This window comes from Nelumbo nucifera, chromosome 2, assembly GCF_055504915.1.
Source record: "Nelumbo nucifera cultivar China Antique chromosome 2, China Antique-T2T, whole genome shotgun sequence".
In the NCBI taxonomy this organism is placed as follows: Eukaryota; Viridiplantae; Streptophyta; class Magnoliopsida; order Proteales; family Nelumbonaceae; genus Nelumbo; species Nelumbo nucifera.
This window is the reverse complement of record NC_142650.1, coordinates 104,761,053-104,783,968: the sequence shown is the minus strand read 5'-3', so window position 1 is coordinate 104,783,968 and position 22,916 is coordinate 104,761,053. Positions and strand designations below refer to the sequence as shown.

The 22,916-nt window shown below is 34.1% G+C and overlaps 1 protein-coding gene and 1 non-coding gene across 2 annotated transcripts; one reads left to right on the top strand and one right to left on the bottom strand.

The window, feature by feature from the left end:
- The first annotated feature begins 3,926 nt into the window (after positions 1-3,926).
- Positions 3,927-4,012, top strand: TRNAY-GUA (transfer RNA tyrosine (anticodon GUA)). Its single transcript is given in 2 exon segments — positions 3,927-3,963; positions 3,977-4,012. It is a non-coding gene; the product is annotated as a tRNA-Tyr (tRNA).
- Positions 4,013-8,587: 4,575 nt separating this feature from the next.
- On the bottom strand, positions 8,588-9,645 carry LOC104603538 (uncharacterized). The gene is made up of 2 exons (XM_010267600.3): positions 9,484-9,645; positions 8,588-9,375 (listed from the first exon to the last, which is right to left on the bottom strand). The coding sequence occupies exons 1-2, from the start codon at positions 9,556-9,558 to the stop codon at positions 8,791-8,793; spliced, it is 660 nt and encodes a 219-aa protein (XP_010265902.1). The 5' UTR covers positions 9,559-9,645; the 3' UTR covers positions 8,588-8,790.
- Between the last annotated feature and the right edge of the window lie 13,271 nt (positions 9,646-22,916).

Here is a 22,916-nt window from a genome sequence, read left to right as displayed (position 1 = left end):
AAACGATCCGGGGAAGAAGGATTCAATTGAGAAGGCTCGGAGAAGTTCTCGACGGAGGGAAGACGACGACGACGAAGATCAAATTGATAATGCTAGGACTAAATGGTCGAAAGCGGATGAACTTAATGGCGAAAGAAGGGAATGGGATGAGCGGGAGAGGTCATCTCGTTCGGAAAGGTGCGATAGAGACAGGCATAGAAGTGGCGGAGATGCGGGCAGGGAGTATGAGAGGGATAGAGATCATGGTCGGGAGAGAGACCGTGAGAGAAGCGACAGACATAGAGAGGCCATTTGGTCCGAACGGAACTGTTCTAGGGTCGAATGGTCCGACTATTTGGTCCACGGATGACCCGCTCTAACAAAAAAAATAAAAAATTAGAAAAACAAAAACGGCCAAGAACTGTTGTTGGGTTGATGGTTTAACCGCATATGTCAATGGTTCGCTAACCAAATAAATGGTTTTTGGACAAAAAGCGATTTTGAGGTGAAACGGTATCCAGTTCCCAATTTTTTCGGTCTAACCATCTGGTTTGATCCAATTTTGAAAACACTATCCCCGTCAATCCAATATTCAATTTGATGATAGAAATGATATATTGAGTATCAACCATATGGTAAATTTCTAATACACTAAATTGGCTTTAATGTTCAAAAATGTAATTTTATGAAAAAATTGAAAATTTTATTTTATTTGTGTAATTTTGAAAATTTATTTAAATTTTTATTAAACAATTTATTTTCTTTTTAAATGGTTTACTTACAGAACTATACTAATTTATCTTATCATTTCTAATATAAGCTAACCAATAAGTTCTTTTTTCCAATATTATACTAATTTATCTTAATAATTTGTGTAATTATTTGTTCAAATTATAGTTTTCCATTTCCCATGGTCATTTATCTTTAATAATTTGCAATCAAATTTACATTATTTTTCAATGGTTTTCCAAAATCTATCAAATGTCATAAATTTTCAAAATATTCTAATAATTTTCAATAGTTATTTAATGCATTTTAAATAAACTTTCAAATACTTTATATATTTTAATTTCAAAAATGTTATTTTACGAAAATGTAGTTTTATGGAAATTTTTGAAAAATATATTACATTTGTGTAACTGTGGGGATTTAAGGAATTTTCTTTAATTGTTATTAAATATATATTTTTATTTGGTAGTTTACTAACAAAATTACACTAATTTATCTTTTATTTTTTTAATATAAATTAATTAATAATTTCATTTTCTAACATTATAATATTTTGTTCCCCCCATTTGTATTTGGTTATTAATTATAATAATAACAATAACTAAAATTTTATACTTTTTGATGATTGTTAAATATAATTCTCAATTTTATAGAAATTAGTTAAAGAATTTTCAATTTCTACAAAATGTTGTTAACGAGTTAATTAATAACAATATTTATTAATTTTTGGTAATTTACTAACCATACTAATAAGAATATTTAATTTTTTATAATTTACTAACCGTATTTATTAACTTTTGGTAATAACGCTATTTAATACTCATTAAATATGGGTGGGATTAAATATTAACCATATTTAACTATTTAATAATTAATATGAATATTTTAAATGAGGGAGAGTGGATATAGATTGGACTAATGCATTTTAGGAATTGATTTGGGAGTGGGGCAATATGATACTTTCCTATTGGTTTAAATGAGATATTTTAGGAGAAAGATTATAGCCTTATAGGAATATTTTTAGGTAATTGGGTGATATGGCTTAATGGGAGTGGTGGTAAGGGGAGATGAGAGAAAGTCAAAGAAAATGCAGGGTGGAGATAAATGAGCAAAGAGAGGCATGTTAAGTGAAAGTTAAACACTAGAAATACATAAGAGTATATAATTGTTTTATATTTTAACTTTTTAATAAACAATCCGATCAAATTCAACCCGAGTTGGCCGATTTTCTAGCATTTCAAATCGGCTTTGGTTTAATAAATATATATTAATATTTTATATTTTACATTTAATTTTTAATTTTTAATACGGAAAAGTAGGAAAGTTCCCATATTTCTTAGTCTAAAATATTTTATATCTTAATTTTTGTAATTTATTTTTTAATAATATCACTATAATTTATGAAATTTAAGGTTAATTTTTAAGTTTTAATCTCTTGAACAAACAAACAAAACCGAAAATAGACCCAAATAGATACAATCTGAGTTGGTGGTTTTCCACTAGTGGTCAATCGATTTCGAGTGACAAACTACGAACTTCACCAAATCGATTTGGTTGGTGAAACAACCTGCAACTGAACTGAACCAGTCATTGAACACTCCTAATTTCAACTAAATTTATAGTCTAATCTCTAATAAATAACAATAGTTTAATCTCTAATAATTATCGAAAATTTATAGCAAACGTATACAGTCATTGAAAATAAGTTTATAATGAAAATATAATAAAAACAAAATAATTACAAAAATATAATAAATACTAAAAATATACTAAATTAGTCAATAAATAGTGTAATCTTAAATAATAGTTTAATCTCTAATAATTATTAACCTATAAATTATAAAAAAAACATATAATTATTAAAAATAAATTTATAACAAAATTGCAATAAATACGATAAAATAAATTTCAAAAGGTAAATAATAGTTGTTTAATCCCTAATAATTATTGATAGTTTTCTATTAAATAACAAAAGAAAAAATAGATTTATAAATAATTATTAAAAGCATATTTATAAAAAAAATAAATATTAAATACAATATATATAAATATATAATGAATATAAACTATTATTGTAAAATTATTACTAATAAATATAAATATTTAAATAATATGTAAAATATTTAAAAAATTTCATTATTTGAATTTTATTTATTTTAATGTTATTACGTAATATTAAATATTTTGTTATATTATTTAGCTATTTTTAATGTTTTTATTTAAGATTTTTAGTTATTGAAATATTTAAATAATGTTTTAATTTTTAATGTTAGTTTTTTATTATTTGAATAACATTTAAATTGAATAATTCATAAAATTATAATTTATATTGTTACTACATAGTTTCATCATGAATTTTGTAAAAATATTGAATTATTAATAATATAATACTAATAAATCTATTAATTTTTTTGTGGTTTGGAAAAGTTTTAAATTTAGAATATAATTTTGTTATAACGTTTAAATAGTTCTAATTTTTCTAATTAAAATTTTATTTAGATAGATATAAATAAAAAGTGTGGGAGAGGATAAATAGGAATTAGAGATAGTTTATGAGAGAAACTCTCTATTAAATTAGAGATAATTTAAGAGATAAATAGGAATTAAAGAAAATTTAGGAGAAAGTGGGGGAAAGTAATGCACTTGGCTAAACATTTAAAAAGCAAATCCCTCTTTCTTTATGGTTATTAGAAATAATTAAGCATATGTGATTTCTTTATCGGTTTAATGGGTCATTATGTGGAATTTAAAAAAAAAAATAAAAAAAAACAGAAAATTAAGAAGAGGGTTTGAAGGGAACGAGATTTGCTCCTCACACTTGGGCGCGTCACATGCACATCCACCGTGCATTGGAAACATCTCCCGTTAAAAATAACTTACAAATACGGGAGATGTTCCCAATGCATGATAGGATGTGCGTATGAGACGCCCCATATTAGGAGCAGATCCGGTCTCGAAGCAAGGAAAAGTATGATGACATAAACAGACTAATTTTAAGTGGGTTCGGTACAAACGTTAAGTGGGTTCGGATCCAAACCAATCCGATCCCGAGAGGCATATGCATGTCATCGAATTCTAAAATTGGTAAACACACAACCGATGTTATCAGAGCATTAAAATAATCGATCAGAGCATTCTCATCTGAGAATCGCGAGCCTAGCAGGAACCTTAGATTAACTATTAGTTAATATAGTAAAATAATAATATTTGTTCAAAATCCGACCTTAGCTCAGTTGGTAGAGCGGAGGACTGTAGTTGTAGCACAGAAATCCTTAGGTCGCTGGTTCGAATCCGGCAGGTCGGACATTTTTACTTTTAAAATCAAACTCAATTTTCCATTATGATACGGGTAAGGTAAGAACAATCTAATTCTATGGGAACAGACATGATCCGAGGAAAGTCTTTCACCAATCAAATCTATATCTTTCTTTACTATTAAGTACATAAAAGTAATTTTAACTATTATTTAAGGTATTTATTCCCTTTCTCTCTTATTAAATCATATATTAATTTTTTTCATTAATAAATTTTATTATTATTTTATAGTAAATAAATTCTGTTAATTAAATCTATATTCAATACTTTTAATAATATAAAATTCATATTTAAAACCAACCCAAAAATGACACCGGTCTTCCATTGTGATGGTAAGTAATTTGACTATCCAAATCAAATGGGTCTCATAGTTAAATAATAAAACATTTAAAATATAAATAAATACAAAAATTACAAAAAAAGTTTAAAAATTATAAAAACATTAAACACATTTTTAATCTTTTATATTAATCATATTAAATAAGTATATGTATAATAAATAATAATTGCTTTTTATTGATGTTGAAAATAAAATACAAAATTTAAAAACTTAAATTTCATTTTAGTTAATTGACTAAATGTACCCTTATAGTTTGAAAATTGACCAACGCTACCCTTATTATTTCTAACAAACTACCTAAAACTTTCCCTACTATTGACATTCCGTGGTAAATTATTCACATAATGTAATTGTTATATTTTAAAAAATCCCTAATATATATATTTTTTCAAAAATGCCCTTTTCGATTTGGGCAGATGATGCTAACTCTATTATCGAGTATAGATTGGTTCTACTGTTGAACCAGTCATTAACCTCAACATGATAGGGACCGACCTATTGTTGATAATCTCCAACACCAACACTGATGTAGGAAGGGAAAAAAATAACCTCTAGAACAGTGTCTTAGTCAGCACAACCATTGTTACTCGGCTACCAAGTCTGCACCAGTGGATACCACCCAAGAATCCCTGCCCAAATCATCAAATAATCTTGTCCAAATCTTCTCATTTCTCTCTATAAAGAACATAATCACAATAGCAACGATAGAAACAACAGCATCCTTTGCTCCGATGGAATCTATAGATTGGGGAGAAGCATCAACATCACCTAGGGAGAAGCACTTGCATCCTCTGCTTTGATGGAATCTCTGTATTGGGGATAAACACTAGCATCCTCTACTCTGAATTAGAATCTCGTCGGCTCACTTGCTTTCTCTCGGACCAGTGGCACTATGATCTACAAGGTACAGTTCCGACCCCTTTCTCACTCTCTCTCACTACCGAACTACAATCGACACCTAGGGAGAAGCATCGGAATCCTCTGCTTCGATGGAATCTCTGGATTGGGGATAATTACCGACATCCTCTACTCCAAATTGGAATTTCACCGGCTCGCTTGCTTTTAGGTATAGTTCCGACCCCTTTTTCACTACTACCCACTCATTGGTTGTGCTCGAGACCTCGTATCCCCCTTCGACCGGAGCTTTCCGCCGAGATCAATGAACCAGATGGATTCTTTGCAGATCTGAGAGATACTCAACAGATCTGGGCACTTGTTTGAAAGTTCTGAGATCTTCAACCTATCGTCGATCTTGCCATGAAGGTGTCGGTGCCAGAGGGGGTCGATGCAGAAGACAATGGCAGAGCTAAACCCGACCCAAACAAGAAACCAGAGCTTCAAGCACTGTAACTCTGTTCTTCTCTTGTTCGAGAAGAAGAGAGCTTCTAAAAATTCAAAAACCCCTCTCGAAGAAATATAGCTTCATTTCTCCTCTGCAAGAACAAAAAACGTTATATCAACGAGGGAAAACTGGATAGACCATTAAAACCAGTAATGGTGAGGGAAAGGAAAGATTGCCGTCCGATTGTGTGTCCTTAGTGCTCCCGCAAAGCTCTGCCATTCGTAAGTTGTAGCGACCGCCGTTATAAGCGATAGCAATGGTGCTCCAGCCTCCGGGCATTATGTTTAACTGAGTGAACCCACATATACGTTAAAATGAGGGATAAAAAGGTACATTTAACTTTCCGTCTTAAGTTTGAGTTAAAGGGTAAAATGAACATTTTAACCATTCCAAACAATACTAGTAAAACCTAATCACCAAATCAAGAGGTAGCGTCAGACAATTTTCAAATAGTAAGGATACATTTAGTCAAATCTCTAAAAACAATTTACCCAATTTAACATTATCCCAAAAATAAATTTATTTTCCAGGATCAACAGTTCAACTTTTGGGTTAAATATGCCAAACTTTAATATCATAATTATAATAAAAGATACAAAAAAATTATAGAGAATGCAAAAATTGTGTTAAAAATATTTAATCACATTTCACATAGAACTTTATTTTATTGATGATGGTAATGAAATACAAAATTTAAAACTAACCCAAAAGTGAAAATGAAGTAAGTTTTAATCTCATTTTTGTGATAGGACAATAATTATAAGATTTTAAGTCAAATATATTAAACGTTGATGACATAATTAAAAAATAAAAATTAAAAAAATACAATAATACAAAAAAGTTTACAAAAATAAATAAATTTTGTAAAAATCATTTGAGCACATCCCTAATACCATATAATGTGATTATATACAAAAATAAAATGTTGAAAATGTGGAATCATTTTATTACTATCATCACCACCCTCCTCTAAAATTGCCATAAATTGCCATGTGCAATGCAAATACACACTTACTAATACCTACATGTTATGCACAGGATAATACTTTCAGACAACTAAAATTTCCCATATTGGGGGAGTTTACATTTGATCTAATGATGCTAAATGATAATTAAAATTTTTTGCATTCTTTTGTTATATTTTTGTACAAAAATATTTCTTATTTATCAACTAAATACTTACTTTTGTCTAATATAATGAATATATAATATCATAATTTGTTTTTTACAAATTTCTATCTTCTTTTAACTTATTTATATTTTTATCTTTTTTAAGCGGCTTAAGTTGAACTATTGACTTACCACTAAATAAAAAAAATAATTTCATTTTTGAATTAATTTTAAATTTAATTTGTATTTCATTTCCATTTCCATTTCCATTTCCACTTCTTATTTATTACACTTATTTTTTTAATTGATATGCACCAAACACTTTTTAATAAATTAATAAAGATATATTAATTTATTAAATTTTATTATATACAAAAACAATTTCGTTTTTTGAGTTGATTTTAATTTTTTTCATATCATTAGTAAAAACAATCACGGTATTTATCAAACTTACTTTTAAAATAATTAATACGAATCCAATAGATTTTTTTTTTGTAATTTTTGTATTCAGTGGTCAGTTTTAAGAAAACATGAATTTTATATATTTTTTGGGTTGATTTTAAATTTTATTTTCATTTATATCATTAGTAAAAACAATCATGGTATTTATCAAAGATACTTTTCTTTAATAAATTAAAATAACCAATACGAAACAATTGAGATATGTCCAATAGAACTTTTTTAGTAATTTTGTATTCACTTGATCAGTTTAAAAAAACCATGCATGAATTTTATATTATAGTAGAATATGAGAAAAGATTTATTAAATATAAGGGTAAAATACGAAAACCTTCCTACAAGTTTCTGATAATTATAAAAACCTCTCCTTTAATTTAAATTTCTCAAAAACCTCCTTTGAATTTTCAAAAAAATCAACGATCAAGTCGAAAAATGTTAAATCTATGATAATTCTTTTTCTGAGGCATAACTTCACCGGAAAAATGCCTGAGCTTCGATCTGAAGCATAACAACCTCACCGGAAAAATCCCTCAAACTGAAAAGTAGACAACTGGGATGAGCCTCTCTCCGGCATCACTTTCTTCATGTAGTTTTTAGTTTAATGGGGAGCGCGAAACCGACCTCGACAAGGTCTGCATTTGTCTCTGGAGTTCAAGAATTTTCGGTCCTTTCTGAGTCGGAAAATCAAAATCCCTCCTTAGCATCCGTCGGAAACCATCAAGATCATCACCGGGAAATGATTTTTCTAGAGAAAGATTGCCAACGCCGGAGGGACTGAGATTGGGGCGCGTGGATTATGAGAATCAGATACGGAAGCTACAGGGGATGAGAGAGAAGTTCATGATGTCTACGGCGAACACGGTCGTCTGCGAGGTGTGTTCGGATGCAAAAGGCAGAGGTACCATTTTTCCAATGCGTATTCGATGCCGTGACGGTGGGGTTTCAATCTTCGGCCGGTCCAATTGCTAGGCCGCCCAAATCCGGTTAGCTTTTAATTTCTGGCGGTTTGAGGGATTTCTCCGCTGAGGTTATTATGCCTCAGATCAAAACTCACCGGCACCGGCAATCTCCCAAGTGATGCCAAGATCTCGTACTCATTTTTCGTCTTGCTTATCGACGGAAGGAAGGTTTTTAACAATTTTTTTAAAAATAAAAGGGAGGTTTTATTTTTATGATTGTCAGAATTTCAGGGGAGGTTTTTGTAATATATAATAAGAAATAATTATTTTTTTCAAAAAAATGAAATTAAATTCATACCATAGAAAGAGGCGTACAGCACTAATTTCAATACACTCAGAATTAAAGAGACCAAATTGAACAAACTTTTCACTTTATTCGTATTTTCGATATCCTCTAGAGTCGTCCCAACACATTACATTATTATAGTGAGAATTGAGAATTGAGAATAAACTCAAAACACATTATTTAAAAGGGGTGAGGTGGATGATCACGAAACACCCAACAAACTAAAAGATATTACCACGTAAACATACATGCAGATGACTCAACCGTACGTTTAACGGAAAGTCCCGCTGGCCCCGTATCCGGTCGCATTGTTTCCGCCGCTACCGCCACCCACCCCAGCTCCACCGTCATCCAGTCCCATGTTGGTTCCGGTCGGGTACCCGTACCCTGTACCAGTCCCGGTGTCTCCGGCTCCGCCACCAACTCCAGCTCCACTGTCATCCAGTCCCATGTTGGTTCCGGTCGGGTACCCGTACCCAGTTCCAGTCCCGGTATCTCCGGCTCCGCCACCAACTCTAGATGCTCCACTGTCATCCAGTCCCATGTTGGTTCCGGTCGGGTTCCCGTACCCAGTTCCAGTCCTGGTGTTTCCGCCCCCAAGTCCAGCTCCCGTGTCATCCAGCCCAGCCCCTGCGTTGGTTCCGGCGGTGTAATCGTATCCAGTTCCAGCACCGGCGTCTCCGCCAACTGCCCCGGCGTAATTCGACCCCTTGTTGTCTCCCCCCGTGTTTGACCAGCCCGCGTTGGCCTCATTCCCTGCAAACCCTGCACCTAGGCCGTCGTCTCCACACGCCAGACCGGTGTTGCTATCATCCAGCTGCTGCTGATTATCGCCGGTACCGGTCATCCTGCTCACCTGTCAAGAGTTTATATAAAGCCGAAACGATTCAAAGGTAGAAAGCAAAAGAAGCGTTGAGATTCCTATCGATCAGACGGCGTAGATAGAAAAAGGAACGAAACGAACCTGTTCTTTGGTCTTGTCCACCCCGGCCCTGGCCGAGTCGGCAATGTTTGAGACGGTATCCCTCATGGCCTGCATTTTCGTTTGCTTTCACAGACGATCGAAGATTAATTAGGAAATCTGTATCTGATTTCAGAAAGAAAGAGCTCGTCGTGTGTGTCGGACCAACGCGATGTGTCCCCGCTTTATATGAATGAATCAAATGATCCATTGGTTGACAGGTGTAAAGAAGAGATACTACGTGGTGATGTTCTTCGAATTGATTCTAACACGAAGATGAGGTCCGCCTCCTCCAGGAGAAGCAAGGTGGAGAATTGAGGCGACTCCACTTATTGTCGGAAATTCGACGAGGCATCCGGTTTGTTCACGTTTACTAGAACAACGTTTATTACCTTTTACTTTTTTTTTTCCCTACTAAAATATAAGATTACCTGGTACTTCCTCGCAAGTAAATCCGCAAAGTAGGGAAGTTCACAAGTCGAATTCTGTACGAATTATTCGATTTCGATTCATGAATATCTCGATTTGGTTCGTTTTAAATGAAGCTTCGAGTATATGCCCCGATAGGAATTGGAATTTAATAAAGTTGGATTCGTGAGGTTAATCAGCTTAATAGAGCTTTTACAAAAATATACTACTTAAAAAATTACAAATGGCTTTAAGAATATTTATCGAATATTTTAAGGATAAAAATTAATCCTCTATATTTAAATTTATTGATAAAAATGAGGGCAAATAAGATAATCAGTTTTTGATATTAAATGAGTTGAAAAGATATAATTTTAAAATATTTAATACATTTAATTATCTTTTGTTAAACCCAAACATTTAAGGAATTAACTTACATTTACCTTCATTAAATCACATATCTAAAATATTTTTGTTTCTTCTTATCATTAAGTTATATTAATTAAATCCATATATAATAAATTAATAATTCCAATAACATAAAAACTTATACTTTTAAAATCTACTTAGAAAAAAATAGTGTTTTCATCTAGGTGGGGGTAAGAAATTAAATCATTTTTAGGTCAAATCGATTAATCCATTTTGCTACAATTAAATAATAAAATTCAAAATATAAAAAAAAATAATTGGGAACATTTTAGCATCATATATTCAACATATTAAACAATAATAAGTATGATAAATAAGGAATGTTCTTTTATTAATGATGGAAATTGAATGTAAAATTTAAAACTAATTGAATATATTCTCTCATTAGGTGGATATTTTAGTAGTTTAGTGCATTCTGTCACCTGACTTAACGGCTAGGGGGTATTTGTCGTAGGGTAAAAGTTCAGGGATCTTTGTCATAGATTCCATACAAGGGGGTCTTTGTAATTTACCCTTTCACTTATGTGTATCACCTTTTTTGGGTAAACTACGAATTGCCATTATGTACTCTGGGTTGGGGGTAGACGGGTTAGTGACACTTACCCTTAAACTTTCATTTGCAGCACAAACAACTCACCCTAAACTTCTTATACTTTAGCACTTTGCTCCTCTCTCATTAATAGGCTTATGGTAAGGGTAAAATTACCAAAGTGCTCATTCTATGCTCAAGTGGCTAAAAGAAGAAAATATCAAAATAACAAAAATAAGAATGTTAAAGCACGGAATCTCTTGTTATATAGTTAGTTTCTTTTTTCTTTTAGTGTTTTTTGTATTTTCTCCATTATCTTGTTGTATTTAGAATTTTTTTGATTTTCTGTATTTTGTTGTAATTTTCTCTTTTTCTTCATTTTTTGTAATATTTCCTTTTTTCAAGTTTGTATTTTTCTTTTATTTTTGTTTTTATTGTATTTGTTCAATTTTTTACAAATGGTCTCATTAAATAATATAAAGGTAGTTTGACATTTTAGAAATGTTTAAACACTCACATGACAATTGCGTGAGAATCTCTTTAGAAGTTAATAATTAGGAACAAAGTATTGGAATCTAAAATTTCAAGATGGGTTTTTGTTTTGTTGCAAATGAAAGTTGAAAGGAATTAGGTGGTATCACTACCCAAAATACAAGGTGGCAGTCTATAATTTACCCTTTTTATAACTAAAATATGTTAAAACCTGAAGTAGAATCGAAAATATTAAGGCCAAAGTTTCCAATAAGGGAGATGGGAACAGAACCTTAGAACAACCAAACTCGTTAGTATGAGCTGCCCCACTACAACTTGTATTAACAAAACTATATGCCAAACATCTAATTTCATCAACAAGCACCCAACACAATAATGAAAAGAGACAAATTTGTCATTCGATCTTATACATAAATTCTTCCAAGATCCCTACCCACAGGATACTCAAAGTGTTTGCAAGATTTTTGCTTTCAATAAGAAACCTTATCTCCATATTTCTGCTAAATCCCACCTTAGATTTAATTGGAGCTCCTGGACTTTCCTATAGATCACAAGATCCTATTGATCTTGGTAGATCGCTTGTTATTAATTTCTTAGTTGTGTTTTACGGAAAATCTGTAGACCAATGACAATGCAAGTTGAAATCTAATAGCTTTTTCATTGAAATTGTCCTTTTTGGATTTGAATTCGAATTTGGATCGCATCTACTTGATTTAAGCCATATCATTGGAATTTGTTTCAAAATAAATATTATCCATAATATTTTGATTATAGTTCATTAAAATTGATCAAAGTACTTTATTAAGGCTGTGTTTGGTTGGAGTGCAAATGTTGAACCGTTACAAATTTGTAATCCAATTCAGATTTGCATCTATTTGGTTAGACTTAAAAAAAGCATGTATTTTTTATGCAAATTTGCATATAGGCTTGGGTTTGTATCGAAAAGAGTTGAAAATATTGCTTCCTCAAAATGAAAGAAAAATTTTCTCCTATCGTTGGTCAAAGTAAATAGGTATTGTTGTTGCATCAATTTTTAGTGTTTTTCTCCAAAACCCTTGAACAGAAAGAGGAACAGAGGAGAACGGTGAACACTGAGAGAGAGAGAGGAGAACGACGAACATTGAGAGAGAGAGAGAGAGAGAGAGGAGAACAACGAACTGCGAGAGACAGAGGAGAACGACTGCGAGCGAGAAAGGTAACTCTGGTGATCTCCATGATCTCTAAAATCTAAGCTAGGTAAATCTGTTACCATCTTGATATTTGGTCTCTCATTTTCTTTTTTTTTCCCGTTTTCAGGTCGCCTACCTCTCTATTAGAAAGACTTTCTCCAAATCCATTATTTGTCTTCGTTTTTAGAGAGGTAATCCAATCTACCTTCATTTTCTGACTGCATATTTGGATTGGTATCTGTATGTGTTGGTGAGAAGGTGCTTGTTCATATTATGTTTTAAATGTCTTCTTCATATGTATATATGTTAGACCATAGGTTTATACCTATCTCTGTTGCACATACTGTAGGTATGTTTAACTCACTCAAACCCTCAAAGAACACTCAGACACCAAGAGTAACACCACGAAGCATTTACGAGCAGCTTGCAATCAACCCCCATGATGCAATGAACTTGCAGTACATCACCACCTTTGCGATGAATCGGCAACACATTAAGCAAAACCGCGATAAACCCGCGACCCACCAAGTCCAGTCAATACCCAAACCTAAACAAACCTCAGAAAGACTCATCCAAGAAGACCCAAGCACACCTAAGTGTGCGATGAAGCCACACCCGCTATGACATGCGATGAACTCACAACCTGCGAGCCCGCTCTGGATGACGCATTAGAAAGGACAGTAGGTCGAGCCCATGGCGAGGCCCGCATGTACCCAAACACACGTGGACCCACAACAGCAAAGGACTTCGTGAACCGCCACGTGGAATTGATGAAGTACCGACCGCCGAACGGAGATGTCACCGTTGCCACATAGGATTAGTCATGACGCACAAAAAGGTAGTAGCACACGTGAGTAATGAGGGATCTCAAGGATAAGGAAAGTCAGTCCTTGAGAAGATCCTCATGAGACACATGGCGATACCCAGTAGCGCATCCAATAATTGACAGCGAATCAAATATTCCCTTCCTCGATATGGAGCGAATATCTTAATCTCCTACCTTTTAGGATCTCAAAACCTCCTCCATAGATAGAGATCCTCCTCACATTAGAAATCATCCGATCCCAAGCATTGTCACCCAATACTCCCAAGTACACTCTAACTCTCCAATTGTCTCGATTTCTCTCTTTCTCTTCTAGAAGATCATTAAGCATATAGAGAGTTTTCTCAGGGTTGAAAAGGAACCCGTCTTTTTGCATCCATTTGTACTGTTGTATGGTGATTATCATGTTAGATGTTACGGAGAGACGATTCAAATTTTCAGAACATAACCAAGGTGTAAACTCATTTTACCTGCTCAAAATTAACATACCACTCATGCTCAATTGAAATTACAATAAAATGAACACTCCCTTGTTCTATTGAGTACCATGGCTTGTCCTTTCCAACAGTGGGCATGGGAAAATATGTCTCATAAGGAACACATTCTTCACCAGAGTCCAGTGTCTTGTACACTGATCCTGAGCTTGCAAAATCTCTGTAAATGTTATCAACAAGGAATTATATCAACTGGCTACTAAAAAAAGATGGAAAATGGCAATTCAAGCCCATAGAGTCTTGATATATTTACCATTAGTTCTCTCATCTGTTCTTCTATAAGCATCCACAGGAAAAAAACAAACAAAAGGAAAATAAAGAGTTTATTTGAAATAAGAGACTTCAGAAGGCATAGGTTTGATGAGGTGAAGAAAGAAATATTTGGAATAAGGCTTGTTCAAAAAAAATAATGATTTTTTTGAGAACATAATGTGTTCAGTTTTTGTTTTTATTCTATTAGGTTGCGTTTGGATGGGGTGTAAAACTCGGTTAGGTGTATTTTTATATTCCGGTCCTATTTTGCGACCGTTTGGATGGCGTGTAAAAATACACTGAAAATAGGTGTAAAAATGATTTCTGATTTTTTTTACTTCGATTATCGATGTATAAATGATATTTTCGATGTAAAACTCCATCGAAGTAAACAAGGTGTAAAAACTCTGTATCAGCCAACGACTCTTCGTCTCCTCTAATCCTCTCTCTCATCATCAAGCACTTCGCTAGCACCCTCACTATCGTTCTGTTGGTCACTCCTCTTCCACTCCCTCCCTCTCTCTCGCTCTTTCTCTTCTTTCCTCACCATCTTTCACGGATTCGAATGCCCTAATCTCATAGCACAAAGGACGCTCTTAGGTTGTCATCATCCTCATCTCGCAACGATAGAAGGTACCGGATCTAGAGCTGGCTACACCGTGACCCTGTTCATGACTACAACCATTACCAATGGCACTACTCACATCGTTCCTGCAACTCAAATGGGAATGGTACCCTATACACATCGGGACATTCAAATTCAAAACCCTAGCTCTGGCTCCCCCACCACCAACATTCTTGCTCCATTGACTCTCTTATCCTTCCTTCTTTACCCCCTTATCGGCATTCCAAGCCAGAGGCTCGGAGCTTCTTACGTCGGAGCCTCCACGCCGTACTTGCCAAACTGGGCTACTCCTCCCCACATGGATTCCACCTCGACCAGGACTACTTGGCCATTTCCGGAACTTGTACTCCCCAGCTGAGTTATTGCGTGAACAAGGGGCGCTACTAACCTTCCGAGAAGCTGCCCCTCCAGCGGCCATCTTTGGTTGGTAGCCGTTATTCCCAGCTGAACGTCTCGAGAATGGCCATATATTGATGTTGAGGTCTGCTGCGTTCGCACCACTGCTACTTTTCCTTTCTTTCTTCTTGTCTTTATCTCTGTCTTCATGATTGTTGGTGGTTGTAGAGGATCCACAGCTGCCGCTTTCCTTTCACCCTTCTTGAAAATGTCTCCCCATCGCTTGAATGTCGAAAATACAGGCGGTGACTCGGATAACAAATCTGCTGACTTTGGTCTTGGCCTAGGCTCTGATTCGGGTTCTGGAGCGTGCATCTCCTCTGCATTGGGTTTGGGTTCTAAGTCAGGTGGGTTAGAGTGGTGCGAAGGGAGGTGGAGCGGGAGCAAGACACCGTCAATGAATAATTCGTCAGTAGAGTGGAGGTTGGGTTGTGGAAAGGATGGGTTTTTGACCATCTAGAACTTGAACTCAGGCGAGTTGGAAGCACTACTCCTCCTTCCATTGCTGTTGGGTGAGAGAATTTTGTGGGTTGCAGGTGTTTGAGCTTCTCGTTCAATTCTGTGTTTCTCCATTGATGCAATCATGCGAGAGCCGGCCAGAGAGGGAGAGAGAAAGTATGTGAGAGGGGAGAGGAGGGGAGTGGGGAGTAGTTTTTGTTGTACAGAGGTGGGTGGTGTGAAGTTTCTTTTTTTTCCTCGGGAATCAGCACATGGTTCCATGCAGTAGTTCTCACGTGGGCTTTTATTCCAAAGCGGTTGAATTTGGCATTAACAAGCATTTTTAATTCTGGGTGTAGTTTTACAACCATGTTAATTCCAAACACACATAAAAATACTCTCATGATTTACACTCTTCTTCCAAACGCACAACAGTATAAAATTAAACATTGTCCAGTTCAACTTTTGTGATGATACATCTGGCCGTTTTTCATTTACATCGATGTATTTTTGTATTTACACCGGAAACAAACACAGCCTTAAGGAAAAAAAGATGGTAAAGATAATCTTAGGAATTGGTCTCTCTTTTGGTAACAAGAATTATGATTATGATGGTCACTTTAGCTAATCTATACATTCAAACAATGTTGTAGGGAGTCTCCTAAAATGGATGAAGCCATTTAAATCATAATGCTATTTTCAAAGTGGGGAGGAAAAAGAAAAAAGAAATCCACCACGGCATTATAAGAACAAGACAACCGTTCTTAGTTATGGAATTGGAAGATTCAGGCCAAGAGGTATATGCATAATTACCACTGCAAAGTCTTTGGTGTCTTTGTTGTTAATTAATTAATCAGTGGACATGGTGCTACCACTCGCAATCACAAAACCTTCTTGAATTGTGTTAACATTTGAATAAAAACTGAATGGGACCATCTAGATTTAACATGAAGTACACACTAAAAACACAACTTGACAACCTAAATGAAACTTTTGCTGAAAAACTAATCTAATATATATGATAAGTATTTTGCTCCCTATACACAATGGCTTTAAATGTGTAGAAAGATATCTATTTTTCCCATGTTTAAGTTTTCACTCGTGGTTATGGACAGCTTGAAAGGGTAGTTGAATTGAGGGGGTAATAATTTGCTTGCAGCTTTTTGACTCCATTCTATTTCCATAAAACAAATCTGGTAGACTGTAAACCATTAAAACGATCAAACAAACTAGTTAACTAAAGTATTTTAAGCAGATCACACACCCTTCGCCTTGATTATCTTCCTTCCAAGTTATAATATTGTTGATATTGGGTCTGTAGTAAATCTTTGCTTTAACTTTCCTGGGTGGATTATTGACTTTCTTTTTCAATTTCTCTACAACCATCTTTTGCTCTTCCTCTGTCAATCTAGAGTTTCCCTGTGGAGGTGGTTGTATATTCCATTCTCCCATCATCCTCCCCTGTGGGAATTGTTGGACCAAATGCCTGAATAGAGAATTCATCCTTTGTGCCATCTCATTATGGAGAACAAGAACTTTTATTGAACTACCAAGCCATTCATGTTGATAGTAGTATATCAGATGATGATAGATAACAAAGAAAAGAAGGTATAATAAAGATAAATAGCTTGATATATAAGATAATATCTTGGACATTTTATTGATAACATAAAGTTTCAGAACAAGTTCTAATCTCAATATTCCAATTTCAGAATTACCTTAACCTTTGTTTCTCTCAAAAAACTTGGAATTTATTGACAATTTTAGTTTCTTGTTCAAAGCTTGTTTTCTATTCTGTCATTATCATGTAATTTAATCAGTTACTAACTTAATGTTTATATTTTTTACATTACTAAAGCTGCTTGAAAATTGAAGAGGAAAAGAGAAAAGCCTATACATTGTTATCCAAATTTCAAAGAATTTTCATATTTGTTATGCTTTTAATATTTTTATTGCTTATTTTATTTTTAGGAATGGTAAGAATTGAACTAAGAACCAGTTTTTCTAAGAGCATAAAGAACAATAATAAGATAATTCAATTGGCAACCTTTCTTTTTTGTTTTGTTGAAACTTAAACAAAAAAAAAAAATTACTGATAAGAATATGTACTACAAAATAATTGTTTGCTTTTTTGTTTTTTTTTGTTCTTTGCCATTTTCCATAACCTAGGAGACTAGGTTCTTTACTACCGTGTAGAATCCCTATGCCTTGACAAATTCATGTATCTTGTAGAAAAGAGTGAACATGGGCTGGATTGCTGTCATTTTTTTTTCTTTTCTTTATTGTTTACATTTATCCACTCCTATTGAGCCCTATGAACTGTTCTTCCATCTTCTCTTCGTCTCATTTCTCTTCTCTATCTCTTTCTTTCTCATTGCTAAAACCTCTTTTTCTTGCACAATCTACACAAAATCCTTTTAACCAGAATTGTTTCTTGGATTGACAACTTGCTATCAGAGCCAAGTTTTGTGCATAATTCTTTTTCTCATGTAGTCTTAGTCCAACCGACTGCATGAGATAGTTGGAGGGTTGTATAATATTGCTTCTTGTGACCTGGTTCGTTCAGTGGTTTTTGGAGAATTTTGTTAATGCTGCCCATGTGGTTCACTGTTGACTTGGGGAAGATCCCAAAGTCAAAGAACCAGAGAAATGAGGAGAATTCAGTATTGGATTAAATCCTTGCTTAGGATTGAAATGTTGGAGATTTATGTTCTGTTGTTGATCCTAGAAGGGGTTGACTGCATTTAAGTTTTACCTTAGAGGAATGAGTGAGAAATCAACAGTTTGTTCTCTATTTGCTTGTTCTTTTCATCATGGGAAGGTTTTCAGGAAGACTATACACCAATTGGCTGCATCTGTAATTGTTCTTAGCATTGTATAAGTCTCCAACATTTGGATTGAAATATTGGAGATTTATGTTATGTTGTTGATCCTAGAAGGGGTTAATTGCATTAACTTTTACCTTGGAGGAAGGAGTGAGAGATCAATAATTTGTTCTCTATTTGCTTGTTCTTTTCATCATGGGAAGGTTTTTGGGAAGACTATACACCAATTGGCTGCATCTATAATTGTCCTTAGCATAGCATAGTGATTATTTGCTGAAGTTAGGTCTCTGTGTTGGTAAGTTAATGGAGATGTTTGGAGCGAATTTTAAGCTAGGTGGTGACACATATGTGAGCCCAGTAGCTGGTGACCTATTTGCTTCTCAAGTAACCCTTGCTAAGTTGTAAGGAAGTGATTACCTCTAGGCTGTAAAGATTCACATTTGAAAAGGAGTCAAATTTCTGGGACCCTAAACATGCTAAGTGGGTCTAATTAATTCTGTGCAACCTGAAATCAGCCAGAATTTTCTGTGGATGAAGACTTCAAAAGAGATTCGGGATAATGCCTTTGAGACATACTCTCAGGCTCTTAATGTGGCTAGAGCTTACCAACACTAACATCTATTAATTTTGCAGATTCCCATTCATTTTTTTCTGTTATTAAGTAAATGTGTCAGAGATTTGCATCTGATTCAAGACTATAAGGCAAAGATTCAGAATGCAATGTTGTTGAATGGATTGGTTGCTAATGATCAGGTTGATTTTCTTTATTTTTTTCCAGCTAATCAGGTTGCCTAATTTTCATTTCTGTTTATTGCTAATCAGGTTGCTAAGGTGAATAGGTCTGGGTTCATGACAGGTGCAACTCAGGTGCTATGGGTTTTGGATAGAGATAGGTTCATGAACATGTTTGTTTTTGGGATTGGGATGCATAGGTATGGTGTTTTGGGTTTGAAACTGGTACGAAACAGGTATGAGTATGGCGTTTTGTGTTTATTGGAGAACATGGGCTGGGTTTAATATATGTATGGTGTTTTGAGTTCATGGCATTACCTTGCTGAGTTATGGGTTCATGGGAGGACATGGGCTGGGACCAATTTATATAAAGTATTAATTAATATTAATATATGTAGACAAACTCCTAGACACGTGCTTTACATTTAAATTTAATTACAACGTTCAACTAACATGTTCATGAACAAATTGAAATGCAATCGGTCTTGTAATCCGATTTCCATTTGCATAATTGCATTACGTAAACCGCTACACATTTGAAATGTAACATACATATTTATATTTGCACCCATTTGGGCTCCATTTGGAAGGAGTTCAAATACAAATATATAGAGCTAGCGCAAAACTTTGCATTTTGTATTATTTTGTAAATATTTGTATTTGTATTCCTTCCAAACTGGCTCAATTTGGAAGGAGTATAAATACAAATTTGTAGAGTGCAAAACCTTGTATTTTGTATTATTTTATATGTATTTGAACTGTACATATTTGTATTTGTATTTCTTCCAAACCTAGCCTAAAGGAAAATCCATGATGCTGAAAAGATATGGTATTGGAAAAGATTTAGGGATTATAGTTGATAAGGGCAACTTTTAGGCCCTAATATCAATAAAAGTAATACTTTTAATAAAATTTTAAAAATAGGTTAACTTTTAAAAATAATATCAAATAAGATAAAAAATATTGTTTATCTTACTCCTCTTGCAAATCATTCATCAACGCCGCCGCCCGCAACCGCCTCCAGCAACGTCTCTGCCCACCTCCGCCTTCACCTTTGCCTAAGGCTGCCACCTCCGCCTCTGGCAACGTTGCCGAAGGTGGGCGGAGGCAGAGGTGGCGATGGCGGCGTTGGTCAGAGATAAACTTACTTGGGAAGCTGTTATTCTTGAAGCTTCGAGTACCGACCCTCCCTTAATCTCTCTATTGGCCAAATTAACTTGGTCTCCTCGTAGTTGTTCAATTTCAACGATTGGCCATTGCACCAGTTGTTTCCCACTTGAATCGAGGTAGAGATGCCTTGGGGATTGCCTGCAAAATGGATCTCGTAAGATTTTATTGATCTTCTCCTTCCTTCTGATTAAATTGCCCAACTTCAGTTAAAGGGCATCAACAGAGGAAATTGAAACCGTTGACCCAAGTGAAAAACTAAGCCACTTTCTGAATCGGAAAGGATCACTGGAAAGCGAACTATGAGAAATAAACTGGGTCTGGGAAGCATGACTGAAGTATTGAGACCCATTTTGCCGTTGAAAGAGATTGGGAAGAAATCTGGGCATTCCCACATTCCGGTGTTGTCCGATGAATGGAGTGGGTTTTGATCTTGCTAGAGGTGGGCGGAGGTGGCAACGTTGGGCAGAGGCGGAGGTGGAGGTAAACGGAGGCGGCAAAGGTGTTGCCGAAAGTTGTCGGAAGCGGCGACCAGCGGTAATGCTGGTGACTGATTTACAAGAGAAAAAAGATGAACAATATTTCTCTTTATTTAATATTATTTTTAAAACGTTAACTTATTTTTAAAATTTTATTAAAAGTATTACTTTTATTAATATTAGGTCTAAAAAATTATCCTTATCAACTATAATCCCAAAGATTTAACCAATCAAAACCCCATAAATTTTGATGAAGACCCACCTATTTGATTGGTTACTACTTTTATCATGTTAGTTGATTGGTTATAGCTTATAAGTTTAATTTTAAGGTATCATGTCTTTCTAGCATCATATATAGTTGAACTCATTTTATTAATATATAAATTATATATGCATTTCTTTAATTTGTTCATATTCAGCTTGTTCCGCAGGATTGTACATAGTTGAACTGAGACCACGAATTGTAAACTCTCTAGTATCTTTTTTATAGACATAAGTGAAACATGTATATCTTGTGTATTCTTCTCTATGTTTACATCTTTTTTCTTTTGTAAATATATAAAGCTTGAAATCTTCAATTAAAACAATTTATAGCTAAGCTGCACAATTCTTAGAAATGTTAAATTTATCAAAACAATACTATTTGTTGTTTTGAATCTTCATGTATATGACACATTACCCCACCTAATTCTTCATTTGTCTTTTATTTTTAATTAAAAGCATATTTATTCTCATTTGCCCCACACCTATGCAAATAACCTGTCTAGTCTTTTTTTTTTCCAAAAAACCAATCTTTTTCCATTTTATAGGGAGTGTTTGTCATTACAAATTAATCGTTTTATTTTCTAAAAGAAAAAAGCAACTTTTACGTCAGCAATCTTTTTTACTGACATGACAGTAGTTTCGTTTTAAACTAAAGAAAACCATTCACATAATTGAACACCTAAATTGGGCCATACCGCCCGTGGTCCGATACAGCTTGGTATGATTTTAGACCGGCCTAGCATGGCACGGCATGACAGTTTATGGACTATGCCAGGCCTAACACAATGGTCGGTCTATAACCCGACTTAGGCCAAGGCCTAGCCCATAAACCAACCTGACTCGCAGCACAAGGCTCAAACCCGACCTCCAAAATTTTTACCAACAAGAGCGGCACGACCCACGGGCCAGCACGCCGGCCCACTTTACACTTCTACTCGTCAGTCGTCACCTCGATCCTTAATTAATATAATAGCATTAATTGATAGGAAAAATTATAAAACAGCTCCCATGTGTTTTATGATAATCCTATAAACCTCCGCTGACTTTTGATCCCAACAAAATCCTCCCCTTACATCTTCGAAAAAAAAGGAGGTGCAAATTAATACCTCTCCTATTAGTTTTACAATAATATAGACATTGTTATTACTGAACTGCCCCTCCTATTTCCTCTACCTCCTTCTCTTTTTCTTTGCTTATTTTTGCAACCCAACTAGTGAAACGTCATTGCCAATTGCACATGTTTTCTCTCCTTTTCTTTTCCCCTTCTCTCTTATTTTCCTTCATCCAATTTTTTCTTCTTGTTTTTCCTTTTTATTGTCTTCGTCCTTACTGTTACAGCCAATTTAGTTGCAACCTGTTTTTAAGATATAATTTGAATTATTATTTTTCACTAATTTAATTCTCTCTTATTTTCTTTTAAGATTCACCAATAAAAATTTAGAAAATACAAAATATTTATAAAAAATAGAACACAATATTTAATATTAATCATGTTAAAAAATAAGTATAATAAACTAAAATTGTTTTTATCTTTTTATTGATAATAAAAATAAAATACAAAAGTTAAAAGAATAGAACACAATCTTTAATATTTAATATTAATCATATTAAAAAAATAAGTGTAGTAAAATAAAATTGTTTTTAAATTTTTATTAATAATAAAAATAAATACAAAATTTAAAGTCAATCAAAAGATAAAAGGGTTTCTTGCAGATAAAGGCAACCTTTTGCCCTGAATATCAATAAAAAATAATATTTTTATAAAATAACTTTTTACAAAAATATCAAAAAAGGATAGGAATATTATTCATCGTCTTCTCTGCCCCTGTATTCATGCGAAAAAATGTGTACGATGGTTCCACTTTACTTTGCCAGGTAGGGTTGTTCATAAGAATGCCCAAACCGACCAACTCA